At 35.3% G+C, this 16,559-nt stretch overlaps 1 protein-coding gene and 2 pseudogenes across 2 annotated transcripts; all 3 read left to right on the forward strand.

The window, feature by feature from the left end:
* The first annotated feature begins 2,416 nt into the window (after positions 1-2,416).
* Positions 2,417-4,796, forward strand: LOC120182222 (annotated as a pseudogene).
* A 3,181-nt stretch (positions 4,797-7,977) lies between these two features.
* Positions 7,978-11,153, forward strand: LOC120182131 (annotated as a pseudogene).
* A 923-nt stretch (positions 11,154-12,076) lies between these two features.
* LOC120182205 (nucleolin-like) lies at positions 12,077-16,311 on the forward strand. Of its 2 annotated transcripts, XM_039187207.1 has the most exons (4): positions 12,077-12,167; positions 12,252-12,408; positions 15,514-15,572; positions 15,667-16,311. In XM_039187207.1, the coding sequence occupies exons 2-4, from the start codon at positions 12,289-12,291 to the stop codon at positions 15,992-15,994; spliced, it is 507 nt and encodes a 168-aa protein (XP_039043138.1). In that variant the 5' UTR covers positions 12,077-12,167; positions 12,252-12,288; the 3' UTR covers positions 15,995-16,311. The 2 variants fall into 2 exon arrangements, with proteins under 2 accessions (XP_039043138.1, XP_039043137.1); XM_039187206.1 differs by lacking the exon at positions 12,077-12,167 and having other exon boundaries at positions 12,213-12,408.
* Positions 16,312-16,559: the final 248 nt, after the last annotated feature.

Genomic DNA, 16,559 nt, shown 5'->3' on the forward strand with positions numbered 1-16,559 from the left:
TCGTTCCATTTAAACTATGGTCTTCCTAAGTAGGAGCTGAAATTAATTTCATCTTCATTTTGGCCATTTTTAAGGCACTTACTGAAACGGGAACTGTTTTTATTCTAAAATGCAGGTCTATGGGTGGGAATGGATGGTTCATTGCCCCATTGTTTGTTTAGTTGTACTTTTTATTTGATTAGAGAAGCAAATTCATTGTTTTATATACTGAAATTTAATTCCATTCGAATTTTATTTTTATAATTTTAAATTATTTAACTCGTGATATTCGAGTCAACTCCTATGTGCTGTTTACTCTTAGTTTTATATGCTTTTGCGTGACAGATTAGACCAGCTTTTGTTCATTTATAGTAATGCTTTTGAATTCAAACTCGTGTTTGATTGATGGTTTTCTTCTTAAGTATTGTTGTTTATTAACAACTTGTTGTTTTTGTTTTGTTTTATAATTTAAATTATTAATACAACACAATGGCACTAAATTGTACATAATAACTTTATGCCGATATAAATCGTCACATGGGAATATTAGATGTAATATAAAAATATCTATTTAAAAACATAAGTATGATAAATACTAAATGATTATTTTCTTATCTATTAAAAAAATTATTTTCAGTTCACCGCCCTTTGTACAACGGACAATGGCACACTGCTTTCCCGAATTCGCTCTTTCTTTTTGAATCGTATACTCAACGTGAATAAAGGAGTGATACAGTTGAGCCACCGTTCTAATTTACTTTTCGAATTTGAATAATATAATTATATCTTATTATATTTCTCTAAAAGTAAAAAAAAATTAATTCGAATCAACTTATTTCAGTGATAAAATAAATAATTGTTGTTTATAAAGGTCATGATTCGAGTATTAACAACAGCAGTAGAATGATTCAAAGTTTATTATCAAATAATTAAGAGTATATAAAATATAACATATATTACTTTAGAATCATTTTTTTAATTTAATTAAAATAAAAAAATAAAATATTCAAATTAAATTACTCGAAAATCTATATAATGTAGGGTACAGGAATCCAGTTCTAATTCCCGATTTATCAAAGGTAAATTATAAATTTGGTAACTAAATTTTATTTTTTCTAATATTTCACTCACTATATATTTTTTAATTTACTCACTAAATTTAATCCATCATATTCTTTTTAGTAACTCAACAGTAAAATAATTAACGACGTTCAATGAGATGTTATACAAATGCAAAAATGATATCGTTTTAGTGAGAATTTTATTTTTTTAGAACAACGTTGCTTTTAATGCCATTGAATGAACGAAATAAGAAAAGAATAAATTTGAGTGACAAAAAAAAACTCAATATATTAAATTTAGTGAAAAATTGAAAGCTCTTTGTAAAGTAGGAAAGAGAGTAAAATTTAGTGATTAAATTTATAATTTACCCTTTATTAAATAGAAAGTTGTAGCATGTGGTAGTATTGGGACCGATGTTTGTTCTCGTCGTCCGTTAAGAACCTTAATATTATTTATTTATTTATTTGTTTTCCGTGTTCAGACTCGAAACGTAAACACCCGACACAATGACACGTGTGATCGTAACGTCATTTTTCTGTTCTGAAAGTTGAATAGAATAGATTCGATGATAGACAGACCTTACCACTCTGTCTCTCACTTCTCTTCTTCTCTTCTTCTCTTCTTCACTTCGTTCAAAGTTCAAGAGCTTTACCTTTCCTTTTCCTCCTTTATCCACATCAAGATTAGGCCATTCCCTTTCACTTCCCTCACTATCAGGTCCATTTCTCACTTTGCCTTTTCCATTCTCTGCAACACCTGCTTCTTGTAAGTTAATCTCCCACAGCTTTCCTCCAATTTTTCTTTTGAGGAAAACACCAGATTCAGTGATTACTGTATATGATTTTAGTGTAATTTTAACAAGCTAAATCCCTACGTTCTTCTGTACTTGTTTTCTCTTTGTTGGTTTGCTTGATTCGCTGCTTCATTCTTCTTTTTACTGGGTTTCTGTTTTGGGAAGTACTTATCTGTACTACTTTTAGCTAATAACTCAGATTACTTCGTTCTTTTACTGCCAGGACTTGCTTCGAGTGCGCTGGATCTCTAGTTTGTTGTAGATGAGTTGATTTAGTTGTTGAGCTAGTTATATGGTTGTGAGATTGATTATGACATTCTAATTAAGTTTAGTTTAGTTGTTAAGTTAATTATACAGATACGTGCTCTAACATAACGTGTATGATTAAGTGTTTTACTTTCATTTGTTTATCATTTTCTGAAATTTGTTTCTCGTAGGTTCGAGTCGTATCAAACTCTGGCGGCCGAGCATAGAACTGCAATTTGTTTTAACTTAACCGCAATGCTTGCTTTGTTCAGCTAGGGGTTTACTTGAAACATCTTAAGAATCTAGCTTTTTCTTACCAACAAGTCTTTCCAAGAATCTAGCTTTGCTCATTACTTGGTCGATCCTTAGCTATATATTTGTTGAATGTTAACCGATTTCCCATAAGCTCTCTGTTTTACAATCACCTTTCGTCTCGATGCCTTCCATAACCATGGCTTCCGTATTTCTCCTCGTCGGCGTACTCCTCCAACTCTTCACGACCATCACCGGCATTGGAGTGAACTATGGCATGACTGCAGACAACCTTCCTAGCCCCTCTGTGGTTGCCAACTTCCTTAAAACCCAAACTATTTTCGATAGCGTCAAACTGTTTGACGCTAATCCCGATGTCCTACGAGCTTTTGCAAACACTGGTATTTCGGTTTCCGTCACGATCGGCAATGGGGATATCCCTGGTCTCACCAACACCGTCACAGCACGAAGATGGGTTGAGCAACACATAAGCCCGTTTCATCCTCAGACGAAGATCAAATATGTATTTGTTGGTACCGAAGTCTTGTTCTGGAAAAATGATGAGTGGACTAATAACCTTGTGCCGGCAATGAGGAGTCTTCATTATGCCTTGGTCAAAGCTGGACTTCCAGAAATCAAGGTTAGATTAATGCTTCATTTATATTTTGAAATAGTATGTTCTCTCCTCTGTGCCGACTAAATTAAAGTCGTTAAAATTTGATGGTTGATTATTCCGATGAGCTTAATCCATCTTTGGTTGCACTTTTATTCTACACTTGAGTTCATGTGCTCGCCGTTTGTCCGGTTTGTTTGTGACATTGTGTGCTGGGGGGGCATGTTGGAACTAAAGTATAATATATAGTTGGCCATTTCCTGATAGATTAAGTTTCCGGGATCCTAGGTGACCAATTTGACGTTGCACATTTTAAGGTTGCATAGAAAATATTATGTGTTTCATGCTTCTCGCTAAAATCGTAATTTTTTCTTCTTAAATGGTTCAAGAAGTATGAGAAGAACAAATATTCTTTACTTTTATTATTTATTTACATGTTAGAGCAATGAAAATTCCTTACTTGCCTTGACCCAATTTTCTATTCAAACTTGAGGGAACATATACATACATAGACGATGCTTGTAAATCGATGATTATATACATGAATGATACTATATGTTTCTTGTAATTTCTGTGTTGTATTTGAGTAGGTCACAACCGCTCATGCACTTAACATATTCCGACGGGAAACAGTACCGAGTTTGATGCGTTTCATGGTTGGATATGACCAAAGCTTCTTTGCTCCCGTACTCCAATTCCACCAACGGACCAAATCACCTTTCATGGTCAACCCATATCCCTACTTCAGTCTTGACTTGTCAAAAAGATTGAATTATGCACTTTTCAAGCCGAACAGCGGAGTCTATGACAAATATACCCGAAAAACATACACCAATATGTTTGATGCTCTCATGGACTCGACGTATACAGCCATGAAAGCCCTTGGTTATGGAAATGTGGAGATTGCCATCGGTGAGACGGGTTGGCCAACACAAGGTGATGCCACCAGTCCTTTTGCCACCTTGGAAAATGCAATTTCTTACAATGGGCACGTCATTAAGGAAATTGTTTCGGGAAAAGGCACACCTTTGATGCAGAACCGCACGTTCGAGACATATATGTTTGCGTTGTTTAACGAGAACCAAAAACCGGGTCCACTTGTTGAGAAGTACTGGGGAATGATTAATCCCGACTTGACCCCTATTTATGATGTCGGGGTTGTACGCAATGGGCGGGTAAGCTTGTTTTTAACCAGATTTTTTTCGCTTCATCGATTCTAATAAGCTTGTGGAATTTCAAGTCAAATGACTGTTTGATTTTATATTTTTTATATATAAGTCGACTCCAACACCGACAACTCCAGCACCATTGGGCAAGAACTTCTGTGTCCGAAAGTTGATGTTAGCAACGCTCAGCTGCAATCAATCCTGGATTACGCATGTGGCCAAGGAGGCGTCGATTGCACACCGATTCAGCCCGGAGGAGCATGTTATGAACCCAACACTCTCCGGTCCCATGCAGCATTCGCGATGAATTCTTACTATCGAACTAAAGGTCAGAGCTATTTCAGCTGCGATTTTTCCGGCACCGGTCAAATCACCACTCTCGAACCAAGTAAGCCAAATACAATCATTGAATAATTAAAATCGTTTATGAATATTTATAATTTTCATGTTCTTGATTGTATGTATTGTGTGTAGGTTATGGCAACTGCCGTTACATCTGAGTCTGGAAGCGAAGAATGAGGTTGATGGAGTATTGATGAGCAGAATGTCTCAAGTTTCCATTGGATGTGATTAGTCTTGACTCTACCATTGTTTAAATTCCGTGCTTATGCAAATGCCTTGATTGTTGGTAAATTAACTATTTGTATGAACTATGACGTTATATTATTGAAGTGTTGTCATCGTACATCAATTAAATTAAAACAAAAAATCAAATCCAATGTAAATAAGATTTGTTTTTAGGTCGTATGATGGTGTTCTTACTGTTGGAATTCGATGTTTACGGATGAGGCGGAGGGGTCTGAAATGGCGCCGAAAGCAGTGGTGGACGGAATAATTGTAGCACCATTAGAAGGTCTAGACACCGATGTCTCCGCTCGATCAACAATCCTAATTTCTATAGTTTGACTTGGATTGCTAGTTGGGGGTAGTCGCACTGATGCACCTTACCGAATACTGCCGCCCACACGAGGCTCCGTTGTCACATATTGTATCCCCCCCTGCCGCAAACAAGTTGTTTGTCGGAAACTGGGAGTCGTCGTTCCCGGAGCAGTTGGTGGCTGCACCCAAAACAACCAAAAGCCATGTATATGTGTACGTGTACACCGTAAACCTTTAGTCATACTTACGAAGATACGGGGGGCTGTAATGAGCAGCGGTGCCAACATCGGCGAAAGATGCTGCCTCCACATTTCTCCTGCAAATTTCAAAGAAACTGCCGTGGATTTCTCAAGAAGCACAAGTTGTAGGCGTAGGGAATTCTTATAAATAAGCACGGTGTTGCTATTTTATTTATTTATCTTACATTTGTCATTAATACAAAAAGTTACGTCTTTTTTTTTAAGCTAAGATGATTATAAAATAATATATGTTTTAAATATTTTTATTCATTTGATAATAAATAAACGCTCAACCATCTTGCTACAATTGTTGATGTTTGAACCCGTAATCTCCGAGAATAACAATCATTCTTTTAATCGTTGAAATAATTTGATTTGTGTTACATATATCTCAACATATCAAAAGTAGGTGTAAATCTAAAACATTTTAAAATAAAGTTGTATTTTTACACATTTTTTGTATACAGAGCCTCCATATATGTATAGATTGAGGATATATCATCCATAGTTAATGATTTTAATATATTTATTTAAATAATTTAAGATGAATATAGAATAATTTATGTTTAAAATTCTTTTAATTATGTACGATATAAATCTTACAGATACAATCAATAAATTTAAATATCAAATTAAATTTGTTGATATATTTATTGTGAATTTTATAAATTTTTAATAAATATTTATTCATTTGGAGTAAGTCTCTAATTGTTTTTTCATCATATTTTCCTCGTTGTGCCCTATTTACAATATAGAAGACCCCGCCTCCCAAACATATTGTCGCGAGTGCGCCTAGGGTTGGCCAACAGAGATAACGCCACGTCAGCAATTGCACCAATATTTAAGTGCCCTCAACACTTGTCCATTGTTGTTTTAACGAACTTCCCGCTTCTCCCCCGGCACCTTCAGAAATGTGCTCTCCCTCTATCTTCTCTGCGGAAGACTCGAGAAGAAGAAGAAATTGTGAAATTAATATTCATCAGTTGCCATTTCAACAACACATTTACAATTCCGATCTTTCATTTCAGTTTCGTTTTCTTCTTTTAGACGGAGCGTAGGAGGTGAGAGAACTCTCAACTCATGCAATTAGATTCGCGTGAGTGAAAATATTATGCTTCGCGTGATTCAGAAATTTACAACAACACCTTGTGTTCTTGTATTATATGATGTTATTACTTGTGAATTCCCAATTAGATGTCTCTCTTTCATTATGGTAATTGCTTCTCTCTTTTATCATGCAGTTGAATCATACAATTGATTCGCTTCTTGCATTTCTATTGGTGTTCTCAAAAGCCACATATATGCATCCCTGCATGCATGCATCATGTTCTCCTTAAATGCTATAACGGGATTTGCCAACTTCATAGTCATTTTACACTTAGCGCCGTATTGTCTAACGTAATCAAGAGGATATTGGGATACAGGCAGGCCGGTCCAATGAGTTTTAATGTCGTGGGCGAGATAATAATTTTATGCCCTTATATTTGTACCGTATAATAGACAAAACATAAATAATTTTTTTAAAACAAAAGTGTAATAGAAATTATAGTAAAACAATATCAATACTAATACAAACCAAAACCTACAATGCTACAAATATCACCTAAAATGATGCATTCGTGCATTTTTTGAAGCAAAAACCTCTATTATTTTACAATAATCAAGACTTTGTAAAAATTAACTTTCAATGTTTAGAATTGCTAATCTATTCAATCTATCTTGAGTCATCGTGCTTCGAAAATAGGATTTCAATAGCTTCAATTTTGAAAAGCTTCCACTTCCATTTGATACATGAGCTGCAAAGCTTCTTGACATAGTCCATTCCTTGCATAACCCATGATCATGGCCTTCCAACACCCGAAAAGCCTTGGACAATTCCCCACATTCTGTGTAAAAATAAATAGCAGCACTATCCACAATCAAGTTCCTCAAATTCGCTTTCAAGATACACCCATGAATTTGTCTCCCTAACTCAAAATCTACTACACAAATTCTTCACACAAACAAACATCTTCCCGTTCCCTTGAACCCCACTTGAGATTGAATCCCCAAACAACCTCAAAGTTTCATCATCAGAACCCAATTTCGAGTACCCATTAATCATTGCCGTCCAACTGACAACATTTCTTTCAGCCACTTTATCAAACTCCTTTTGAGCTTCCACTAACTTCCCAAATCTTACATACGAACTTATCAAATTATTCTCAACGTATGTCTCTGGGTAATTTAAACGCTTCAAAACAACAGCATGGACTCTCCTAACATGTCTGGCATTGCTCCAAGATTGAAGCAAATATGCCAGCTCATCGGAACAGACACTTCGACTCACTGACGGTGGACTTATGTCCGTGAAATCCACATTTGAGCTTTCATGGGAAGTTGAAACACTGGTTAAATTATCGAATTCGGGTAAAAAACATGTATCTTTGGATGCAAAACAAGAAAATTGGGATGGATTTTTGGTGTTTCTGAGTTTGGACTCGTTTTTGAAAGTCGAAAAATGAAATGAACTCTGAATGGTGGAAAAGGAAGGCTATTGAAAGAGTGTTAGTTGAGGTGGAATCACTGTCAAAGAAAACATTGGCTAAATTTGATGTTCCTCAAACATGCTGTCCTGGGTTAAAGCCCATCTGACACATATATTGAGCATGGCCTGGATACAGGTGACCAGGTGCTACTGTCATTAATTATAGAATGTAGTTTAATTATATTAATGAATTTCTTATTTCCCCTTCTCTTGAATAAGTTATGGAGAACATAAGAAGTCCATTCAGCGGGATAATCGAAGACATCAAGGGAAGAAGTGCTTGCTACAAGCAAGATTGGGTCAATGGATTTCGCTCTGGATATCCGTATGTTATTGTTTTCAAATTTTTGGCACCACTTTTGTGTTCCTTATTCTGATTCATATTTCGATGTATATATCGATCAGGATATTATCTCCAACTACATATATCTTCTTTGCCTCTGCTCTTCCTGTTATTGCCTTTGGGGAGCAACCGAGCCGAGATACAGGTACTCCACTCAGAATGTTTAATAGACAGTATGATCTAGGAAGAAGTTAGTGCAATGATAGACATTTTATTTTCAAAGAATATCAATGCTGGGTATTTGTATTGAAGCTTATTTCATTGTACTTATGGTTTTTCATGAATAAGCATAAAGGATTGAGGCTGTGTTTCTTGTTGTCTTAGATGGCTCCCTCAGCCCAGTGGAAACATTGGCTTCTACAGCTATTTGTGGAATCATTCACTTATTTTTAGGTGCGCAGCCTTTGTTGATATTAGGTTTTGCAGAGCCAACGATAATAGTGTACACTTATTTGTACAATTTCTGCAAAAAAATGGCCGGAGTTGGGCGAGCAACTCTATTTGGCTTGGGCAGCATGGTAATGGATATAACCACTTTTTCTGTTTCTTATAAATTTAAGAGTCTGTTTAATGTTTTCCAAACTTTTTAGTGCAGCAGAAATGTTACTGATTGTTTGATTTGTTTTCTTTCCCAGGGTCTGCATGTGGACAGCTTTAATGCTCATTCTTCTTGCTATATTCAATGCATGCACCATAATCAATAGATTTACAAGAATTGCTGGAGAAATTTTTGGCATGTTAATAACTGTTCTTTTCATTCAAGAGGCTGTTAAGGTATTGAATGACTTATGCATCAAATAAAGTGAGGTTTATGATGATAGAATCCTTTGGTTTGATCCTCGTATATTATGATAACTGTTTGGATCATAGGGAGTGGTCAGTGAGTTCCGTATTCCCAAAGGTGAAAATCCTAATCTGGAGAAATATCAGTTCCACTGGCTATTTACAAATGACTTGTTGGCAGTTATTTTCTCTTTTGGACTTTTATTGATGGCTCTAAAGACGAGGACAGCAAGATCCTGGCGTTATGGAACAGGTATATCAACTCACTAACTCTGATTAACTGGTAATTTGGTATCTCTAAAAAAACTCTGTTTTGCAGGTTGGTTTCGAAGTTTTATTGCAGAATATGAAGTTCCCTTAATGGTCCTGTGTTGGACAGCTTTGTCTTACAAAGTACCAAGCAAAATTAATTCTGGAATTCACAGGAGGCTTTTCTGTCCACTTTTTGGGAACCCGAATCATCGCTTCACCGGGCAGTTATAAAGGTAAGTTATGGGTCATTTTCATATACGATTGAATTGTCTTTAAAATCCATAACCTTAAATATTATCAAATCTCTTATTATAGGATATGGGAAAGGTTCCAGTAGTGTACATCTTTGCTGCCATTGTACCAGCACTGATGATAGCTGGTCTATACTTCTTTGATCATAGTGTCGCTTCGCAGTTGGAGCAGCAGAAAGAGTTTAACCTTAAAAATCCCCCCGCTTATCATTATGATGTCTTGTTGCTAGGAGTTATGGTACTAAGTTAATACTTTCAAAATTATATTTCCATCTAACTCGAGGCTTAAATAATTCATTTCAATCATGGTTTCAGACATTGATTTGTGGATTGCTAGGACTCCCTCCTTCGAATGGGGTCCTTCCACAATCTCCTATGCACACTAAGAGCCTTTCAGTTCTCAAGACACTGGTGGGGTGTATTGTGCGGTACATTTAGAAACTATTCCCTAAATCATTATATGATTCTCCTTAGCAGGGATTCTTAGATTATATAATCCATAATCTATTGCAGTTGATTCAGAAAAAAATGGTAGAAACTGCCAAGGAGAGCATGTTGCAACATGCAAGCAACTCAGAGATCTATGGGAGAATGCAAGCCGTATTCGTAGAAATGGACCAATCTTCTCCTGTTTAAGTATGATTGGTTGTTGTACTGGTTATACCATTTCCTATGTATGCATCACGCAGACATATCTGATTGAGTGCAACATCATTATCTGAATCTTATTGCAACGTACAGTTGATAATGAGTTGAGGAACCTGAAAGAGGCCGTAATGAAAAGTGACGGTGCAAACGATGCAGAAGAAAATTTTGATCCTGAGAAAGACATTGATCCTTGTTTGCCAGTTAGAGTTAACGGGCAAAGAGTGAGCAACCTATCGCAGTCACTCCTCATTGGACTTTCTCTGTGTGCTCTACCTGTAATAAAAATGATACCTACATCCTTATTATGGGGTTACTTTGCCTACATGGCCATTGATAGCCTCCCAGGGAACCAGTTCTGGGAAAGGTTGTTACTACTTTTTGTCACCCCTAGCAGGCGCTACAAGTAAGTCAAATGCAACCTAGAAATATCATAACTGTGTTTATAAGGTGATAGATCAGTATATAAATCGAATGTTAAGGTTGATTTTTGTTTACGGTATTTATATGTTTGAACAGAGTTCTTGAAGGTGATCATGCATCATTTATGGAGTCCGTGCCTTTCAAGCCCATTTTGATTTTTACGTTGATCCAATTTGTGTATCTTCTGATATGTTTTGGGGTAACATGTATACCCATAGCTGGAATATTATTCCCGCTGCCATTCTTCCTTCTCATCGCCATCAAAGAGCACATCTTTTCAAAGCTTTTCCATCCTGAACATCTTCAGGAACTTCGATTTAATCAAGGTACATTTCGATTTTTTCAAATTGTATGAAAAATCAAGTATGCATGAGTTGGAAATATACTGATATCCGGCAACAACTCTGGCGAGCAGGAAAAAGAATCATCTAACTCACGCCATGAAGGATCTGAAGATGACTATTATAATGCTGAGATATTAGATGGGATAACAACCAACAGAGGAGAGTTGAAACATAGAAGTAAAATTCCAAAGGTATATATAAACATATCTCTTCAACTGTACAGTTCGTGGTGTTGTTTTCTGTCCCAGATTATGTGTTTATTCATCCTTGTGCTTGAACATAGCCATGGCCGTGGTTTTCAGGTTCACGAAGAAGAACAAGCAGAGCTCAACCGAATAAGCATTAGTTTTTATTGAATCACCGTAAAGAAAGTTTAAATTTCGTTATAAGAGAGAATGTTATTATTAAAAAAATTATATGTTCGAACAAGTGTATGCATTACCAATAAATTAAGAATAAATATTATTTTTATAATTATATCAGATTATTTAAAATTATATTTTATATAAAAATTTAATTAGTATTTTAAATGTATGGACCGTTATATTTATTTTAATTTCATTAATTACGATTTGAATTTCACCAAAATATTGGTGATTCCAGAGCGGCGTCAAGTCAAATATATTATTTCCAAAACTATTTCTTCTCCTTCCACTTCACTTACGTCTTCTTAGGAGTAAGCGATCAGAGTTCATTCGGGTTAAAAAAATTCGAATTGATAAATCATATTTTATAATTTAAAATTAACTTGAAATTTTTTTAATTCGAATCAAGTTTATAAAATTCAAGTTTAGTCAAATTTTTGAGTTTAAATCTAATTATAAAATTTATAATATTATAATATTATTTGATTTCAATTTAAATGATTTTTTATGATCATATACAATATATATATAACAATCCGTTCCTTTGTGATTTTTGATAAAAAAGAAATACAATACATATATATATTTATTTCATATGTAATATACATCAATTATTTTACAACTCGACTAAAATTTAAAAATTCATCAACTAATTACTAAAATTTTTGAGTTATTCAATTTGTATTTTATAACTCGATTTAAACTTAAAATTTTTCGAATCGAGTTTATAAAATTACAACTTAAAACCATTTCGAATCGAATTTTTTTTAATTGAAATTGAGTTAAAAAATCAATTATTCTAGTCGAATTTTATTTTCCCATTTGTCTTCTCATCCAAAATTATTTCGTTTTCATCCTTCTTGGAAGTCGCAAAAACCAACCTTGGTAAATATCATTTTTTTGAAAATCAGAAACCCTAATCCGGACAGAACCCTAGGATTTACCCTAACCGGACCCGGACCCGGACCCGGACCCAGACCCAGATCCAGAAACTACTCTGCTTAGGTCTATCTTTCCTTCTCTACATCTTCACTATTTTCCCAACGTCTTTTGCTTTTTGTTAACTGTTGTCATTTTTCTTTTCACTAGGAAGTGTGCTTCTGCTTTTAGCATAGCTAAGGCAGCAATGGAGGTGGTTAGTTTCAGTCCCGTTGAAAAGAGCATTTGGGTATGCTCTGTAATGGAAACTTCGTTGGCCGAGACTTTAGTTCTGGCTGGAAAGTCTCTTGCTTGCCTTCTCATGCTGGTATATTAACTCTCTTCTTTGTAAATATTTTCCCCCCTAGTTTGAAACTCGTGTTGTTTGCTTCATTTGTTATGCTATACTTTTTGGGTTTTGTCCCAAAAACATTATATTTATTTGTTTTTAAGGTTATGCTGCTTGTATTTTGTTCTTCACCCCACACCCACCCTAATTACTGAATTTGGTAATTGACTCGACCCTCTCTTTGTCTTCAGGTAGGTTTTTTAGATACTAGAGTGTTAGAGTTACTTCATCTTCTGTTATGAATTTGTACATGGTTGTTGTTGTTGTTAAGGGCAAGCTTTACTTTCAGCGATTGAAATTGTGTGGGCCACCTCCTGGGGGTCATAAGTTTTCCTCTTATTTAGAATAGGCGTTGGTGGAAGATTCCACTTGTTTGCACCTTTTGTTTTCTCTTTTAATTGAGTTCATTACGTTTTAGTAGCTTTTTGATGACTGAAACTTGTACTTTCCTGAAAATGCTGTTTTTTTTAATAATAAGTTTAGCCTAAGCTTTGTTATAATAAATAATATGATCTTCTTGCTACTAGAAAATGGTATGCCGTTTATTGTATTGTTGTCTGCAATTGAACATTACCATCTTCTTTAACATCCAGTGATGGCTACAGATTCTCTTTTAATTGAGTTCATTACGTTTTAGTAGCTTTTTGATGACTGAAACTTGTACTTTCCTGAAAATGCTGTTTTTTTTTAATAATAAGTTTAGCCTAAGCTTTGTTATAATAAATAATATGATCTTCTTGCTACTAGAAAATGGTATGCCGTTTATTGTATTGTTGTCTGCAATTGAACATTACCATCTTCTTTAACATCCAGTGATGGCTACAGATTCTCTTTTAATTGAGTTCATTACGTTTTAGTAGCTTTTTGATGACTGAAACTTGTACTTTCCTGAAAATGCTGTTTTTTTTAATAATAAGTTTAGCCTAAGCTTTGTTATAATAAATAATATGATCTTCTTGCTACTAGAAAATGGTATGCCGTTTATTGTATTGTTGTCTGCAATTGAACATTACCATCTTCTTTAACATCCAGTGATGGCTACAGATTCTCTTTTAATTGAGTTCATTACGTTTTAGTAGCTTTTTGATGACTGAAACTTGTACTTTCCTGAAATGCTGTTTTTTTAATAATAAGTTTAGCCTAAGCTTTGTTATAATAAATAATATGATCTTCTTGCTACTAGAAAATGGCATGCCGTTTATTGTATTGTTGTCTGCAATTGAACATTACCATCTTCTTTAACATCCAGTGATGGCTACAGATTCTCTTTTAATTGAGTTCATACGTTTTAGTAGCTTTTTGATGACTGAAACTGTACTTTACCAATTATCAAGGAACTTCCGATGGGTGTTGTTTTGCATGTCAAAATAAATTTTTTCTTCTCGCATAAAATAAAGGAAATTAAATATAGTATAGGAGAAGTAAGGGTCGATCCCACTGAGACTAAGGAAGACGATGAAATTCCTGGCTTTTGATTTTGACAATAAAATTGAGGGGGGGGGGATTGGCTGAAGAGAAATGATAAGGAATGCTTTGACTCACATTCTTCGGATCATCGAAATAGATTTACCTTTCAGGATTCACGTCGGTTATTTTGTCTATAAAGACAGATCCTTGCGACTAACTTGTATACCAAATGCCCAAGTGCAACTCTTAGATCTCGGATTTGAAAATTGATTAATCAACATTAATTGTTGTAGATTAAGAACAACTTAAGTGCATAAAAACCGACCCGAATAGTTGTTTCCATACAAATCTTTTCCGATCTCAATTCTCATTAGCAACAATTTGCTAGTTGTGTTCCTAGGAAGTTCATTTGCTATCAATTAGCCAATCTCTCCGCCCACATGTTTAATCGTAACAACATTCTAACCATCGATTATCTTAAGTTTTGAAAATTTGTTTTGATTTGAAACAAGCGCAAAAGAAATTAAGAAATGTATCCGAAGCTACTTAAGTGCTTTTCAATTCTCACATTAGAATTGAGTCATCGCCTAGCCCTCGGCTTAGAAGAAAATTAGCTAAGCATGACCAAAGTCATACTTAGCGTTTTAAAAACAAAGCTTAAAAGAAAATAACAAAGAAAAAATGTTTTATTATTGAATGAATGATGAAAAGGGCTTACCCTTAGTGGGTATTTATAGCCTTCTAAAACCTTAGATTAAGCATAAGATAATTCTAAAAATAGTTTGAATAAATTCCTAAAGATAATACAAAAGTCTTGAATTTTGAATTGCTTGAAATGTTTAGCTGTTCGTCCACCTTCTGGAAGCTGTTGACTGGACATTGCTGACTGGGTCTTCTAGAAGCTGGTCATCTCACTGCCACGTCAGCATTTTATGCCCACTATTCCAGCTTTGATTTTAGAACAAAAAATGCAGTTTTCGGCCTTTTTAAGCACATTTTCTAGAAGTCATTGCCCTGTACAGAAAACACATAAAAATGTCCAATTCAGTAGTAAACATGAACAAACAAAGAACATTTAAGCGCAAAATAATCACTAGTCAACTTCGGTTTTAAAACATTAGGGGGCTAGTTGATTGGGTAAGATTGCTTTTGTTTATCATTTAATACATGACTACGGATTCGGGAGAGCCTGGGGTAAAATTGTTGCTTCTGTTTTAGACATGAAAGTGTATCTGGTTGGCCTTGTTAGCTTATACCCCACCAAGTTGATATCAAGTTTTGAATATATGGGTTGATTTGTGGCATCAAGGTTACTTAGTTTGGGAAGTCTGGATCATCTTTGTTTGATGATGAAACTGGTTATTTTAATCATTTGAATAAGTTGTTAACATGTCAGTATTTAGAAAACGTTGGCTTGCAAATAATCACATACTGAGTTGGTTACAGTTGCACCTCCATGTCTGCGGACCATTTTTCCTCTGATCTTTTGATTATGTTTTGGGTGGTAATATCCATATAATGTCAACCTGAATTGATGCAAAAACTTATTTTTGTTGCTCTGTAGCTTTTTTAAATGTGCATAGAAGCTTGTGCATATCAGAAGCTTAGATAATTTATTTACTTATTATTATAGCATTTTGCTTAGGATACTTTCTGACATGATTTAAGATGCTGCAGACGGGATCGGTGCTGAATGATGTGAATGCATCACTTAATTTGACTGCAGTAGATCAGAGGTAATGGAATTCCTTTTCTTTTTCATCTTAATTTACCACCCATCAATCATTGGTGAGGAAATCTGACAGCTGGTGGGATTGACTTCTTTTTCAGGTTTCCATTTGATGAAATTCTAAAAAGGGAACATCCTGGCCCAGAAAACAAAGACGGCAGTGATACAGAGGATGATGACGAAGATGAAGAGGACAATGTAGATGATCAAGAAGATGATGGAGATGATGAGGATTTCTCAGCAGAAGAGAGTGAAGAGGGGGATCCCGAGGATGAGCCTGAAGCCAATGGGAATGGAGGGAGCAGTGAAGAGGATGATGACGGGGACGATGATGATGAGGATGATGACGACGCTGAGGATGAAGTAGAGGAGGAAGAAGAAGATGAGGATGATGAAGTTCCTCAGCCGCCCTCGAAGAAGAGGAAATGAAACTGATCCTTGATATTCAGATATTCTACTATCTCCTTTTTTCCCTCTAGGTTGGGAAATTTTAGGGGAGGGAGAATTCAGTTTGTTTGTTTACTTAAGAGCCGAAGATTCACCATTCCAAACGAATTCTATTTACGGCATTTGTCATGTAGTCATGTTACAGGTAGTTATGATACATCACATTGTATCTTGAACTAACTGCCGAAGCCTATTTGTTTAGGAGAACTTCGTATTGCTCGATTAGGTTGTGGGCTTTTGTAGCGTTCCCGGTAGCGTTTGATCAAGCAATCAACTGTAAGGTGGAAACCGAAGTTTATTCAATTATGTCAAATTAGCATTATGTAACATGCTGGTATTGCACAAGATGTGGCTTTCCCACTGTGCTTTTCAGCTAATTCATTTAGTAGGTTGCAAGTGACATACTGCAAGTTACCTCACAATTTTATGTCAATATCCGGCAAAACGAACTTGTTGCTTTGAATATGTGGGAGAAGAAACCACCGCATATATTGGCTTAAGTTAATCCGAAAAGTATGAAGTGTATCGGTGTCCAGAAGAGAAGGTA

Source organism: Hibiscus syriacus, unplaced genomic scaffold (assembly GCF_006381635.1).
Source record: "Hibiscus syriacus cultivar Baekdansim isolate YM2019G1 unplaced genomic scaffold, ASM638163v2 tig00112632_pilon, whole genome shotgun sequence".
NCBI lineage: Eukaryota > Viridiplantae > Streptophyta > Magnoliopsida > Malvales > Malvaceae > Hibiscus > Hibiscus syriacus.

Coding starts and splice junctions, on each gene's coding strand:
- LOC120182205 (XM_039187207.1), top strand. CDS start 12,289: ATGGAGGTGGTTAGTTTCAGTCCCGTTGAAAAGAGCATTTGGGTATGC. Junction 12,409..15,513: donor TTGCTTGCCTTCTCATGCTG/GTATATTAACTC, acceptor AAGATGCTGCAG/ACGGGATCGGTGCTGAATGA. Junction 15,573..15,666: donor TTGACTGCAGTAGATCAGAG/GTAATGGAATTC, acceptor CTTCTTTTTCAG/GTTTCCATTTGATGAAATTC.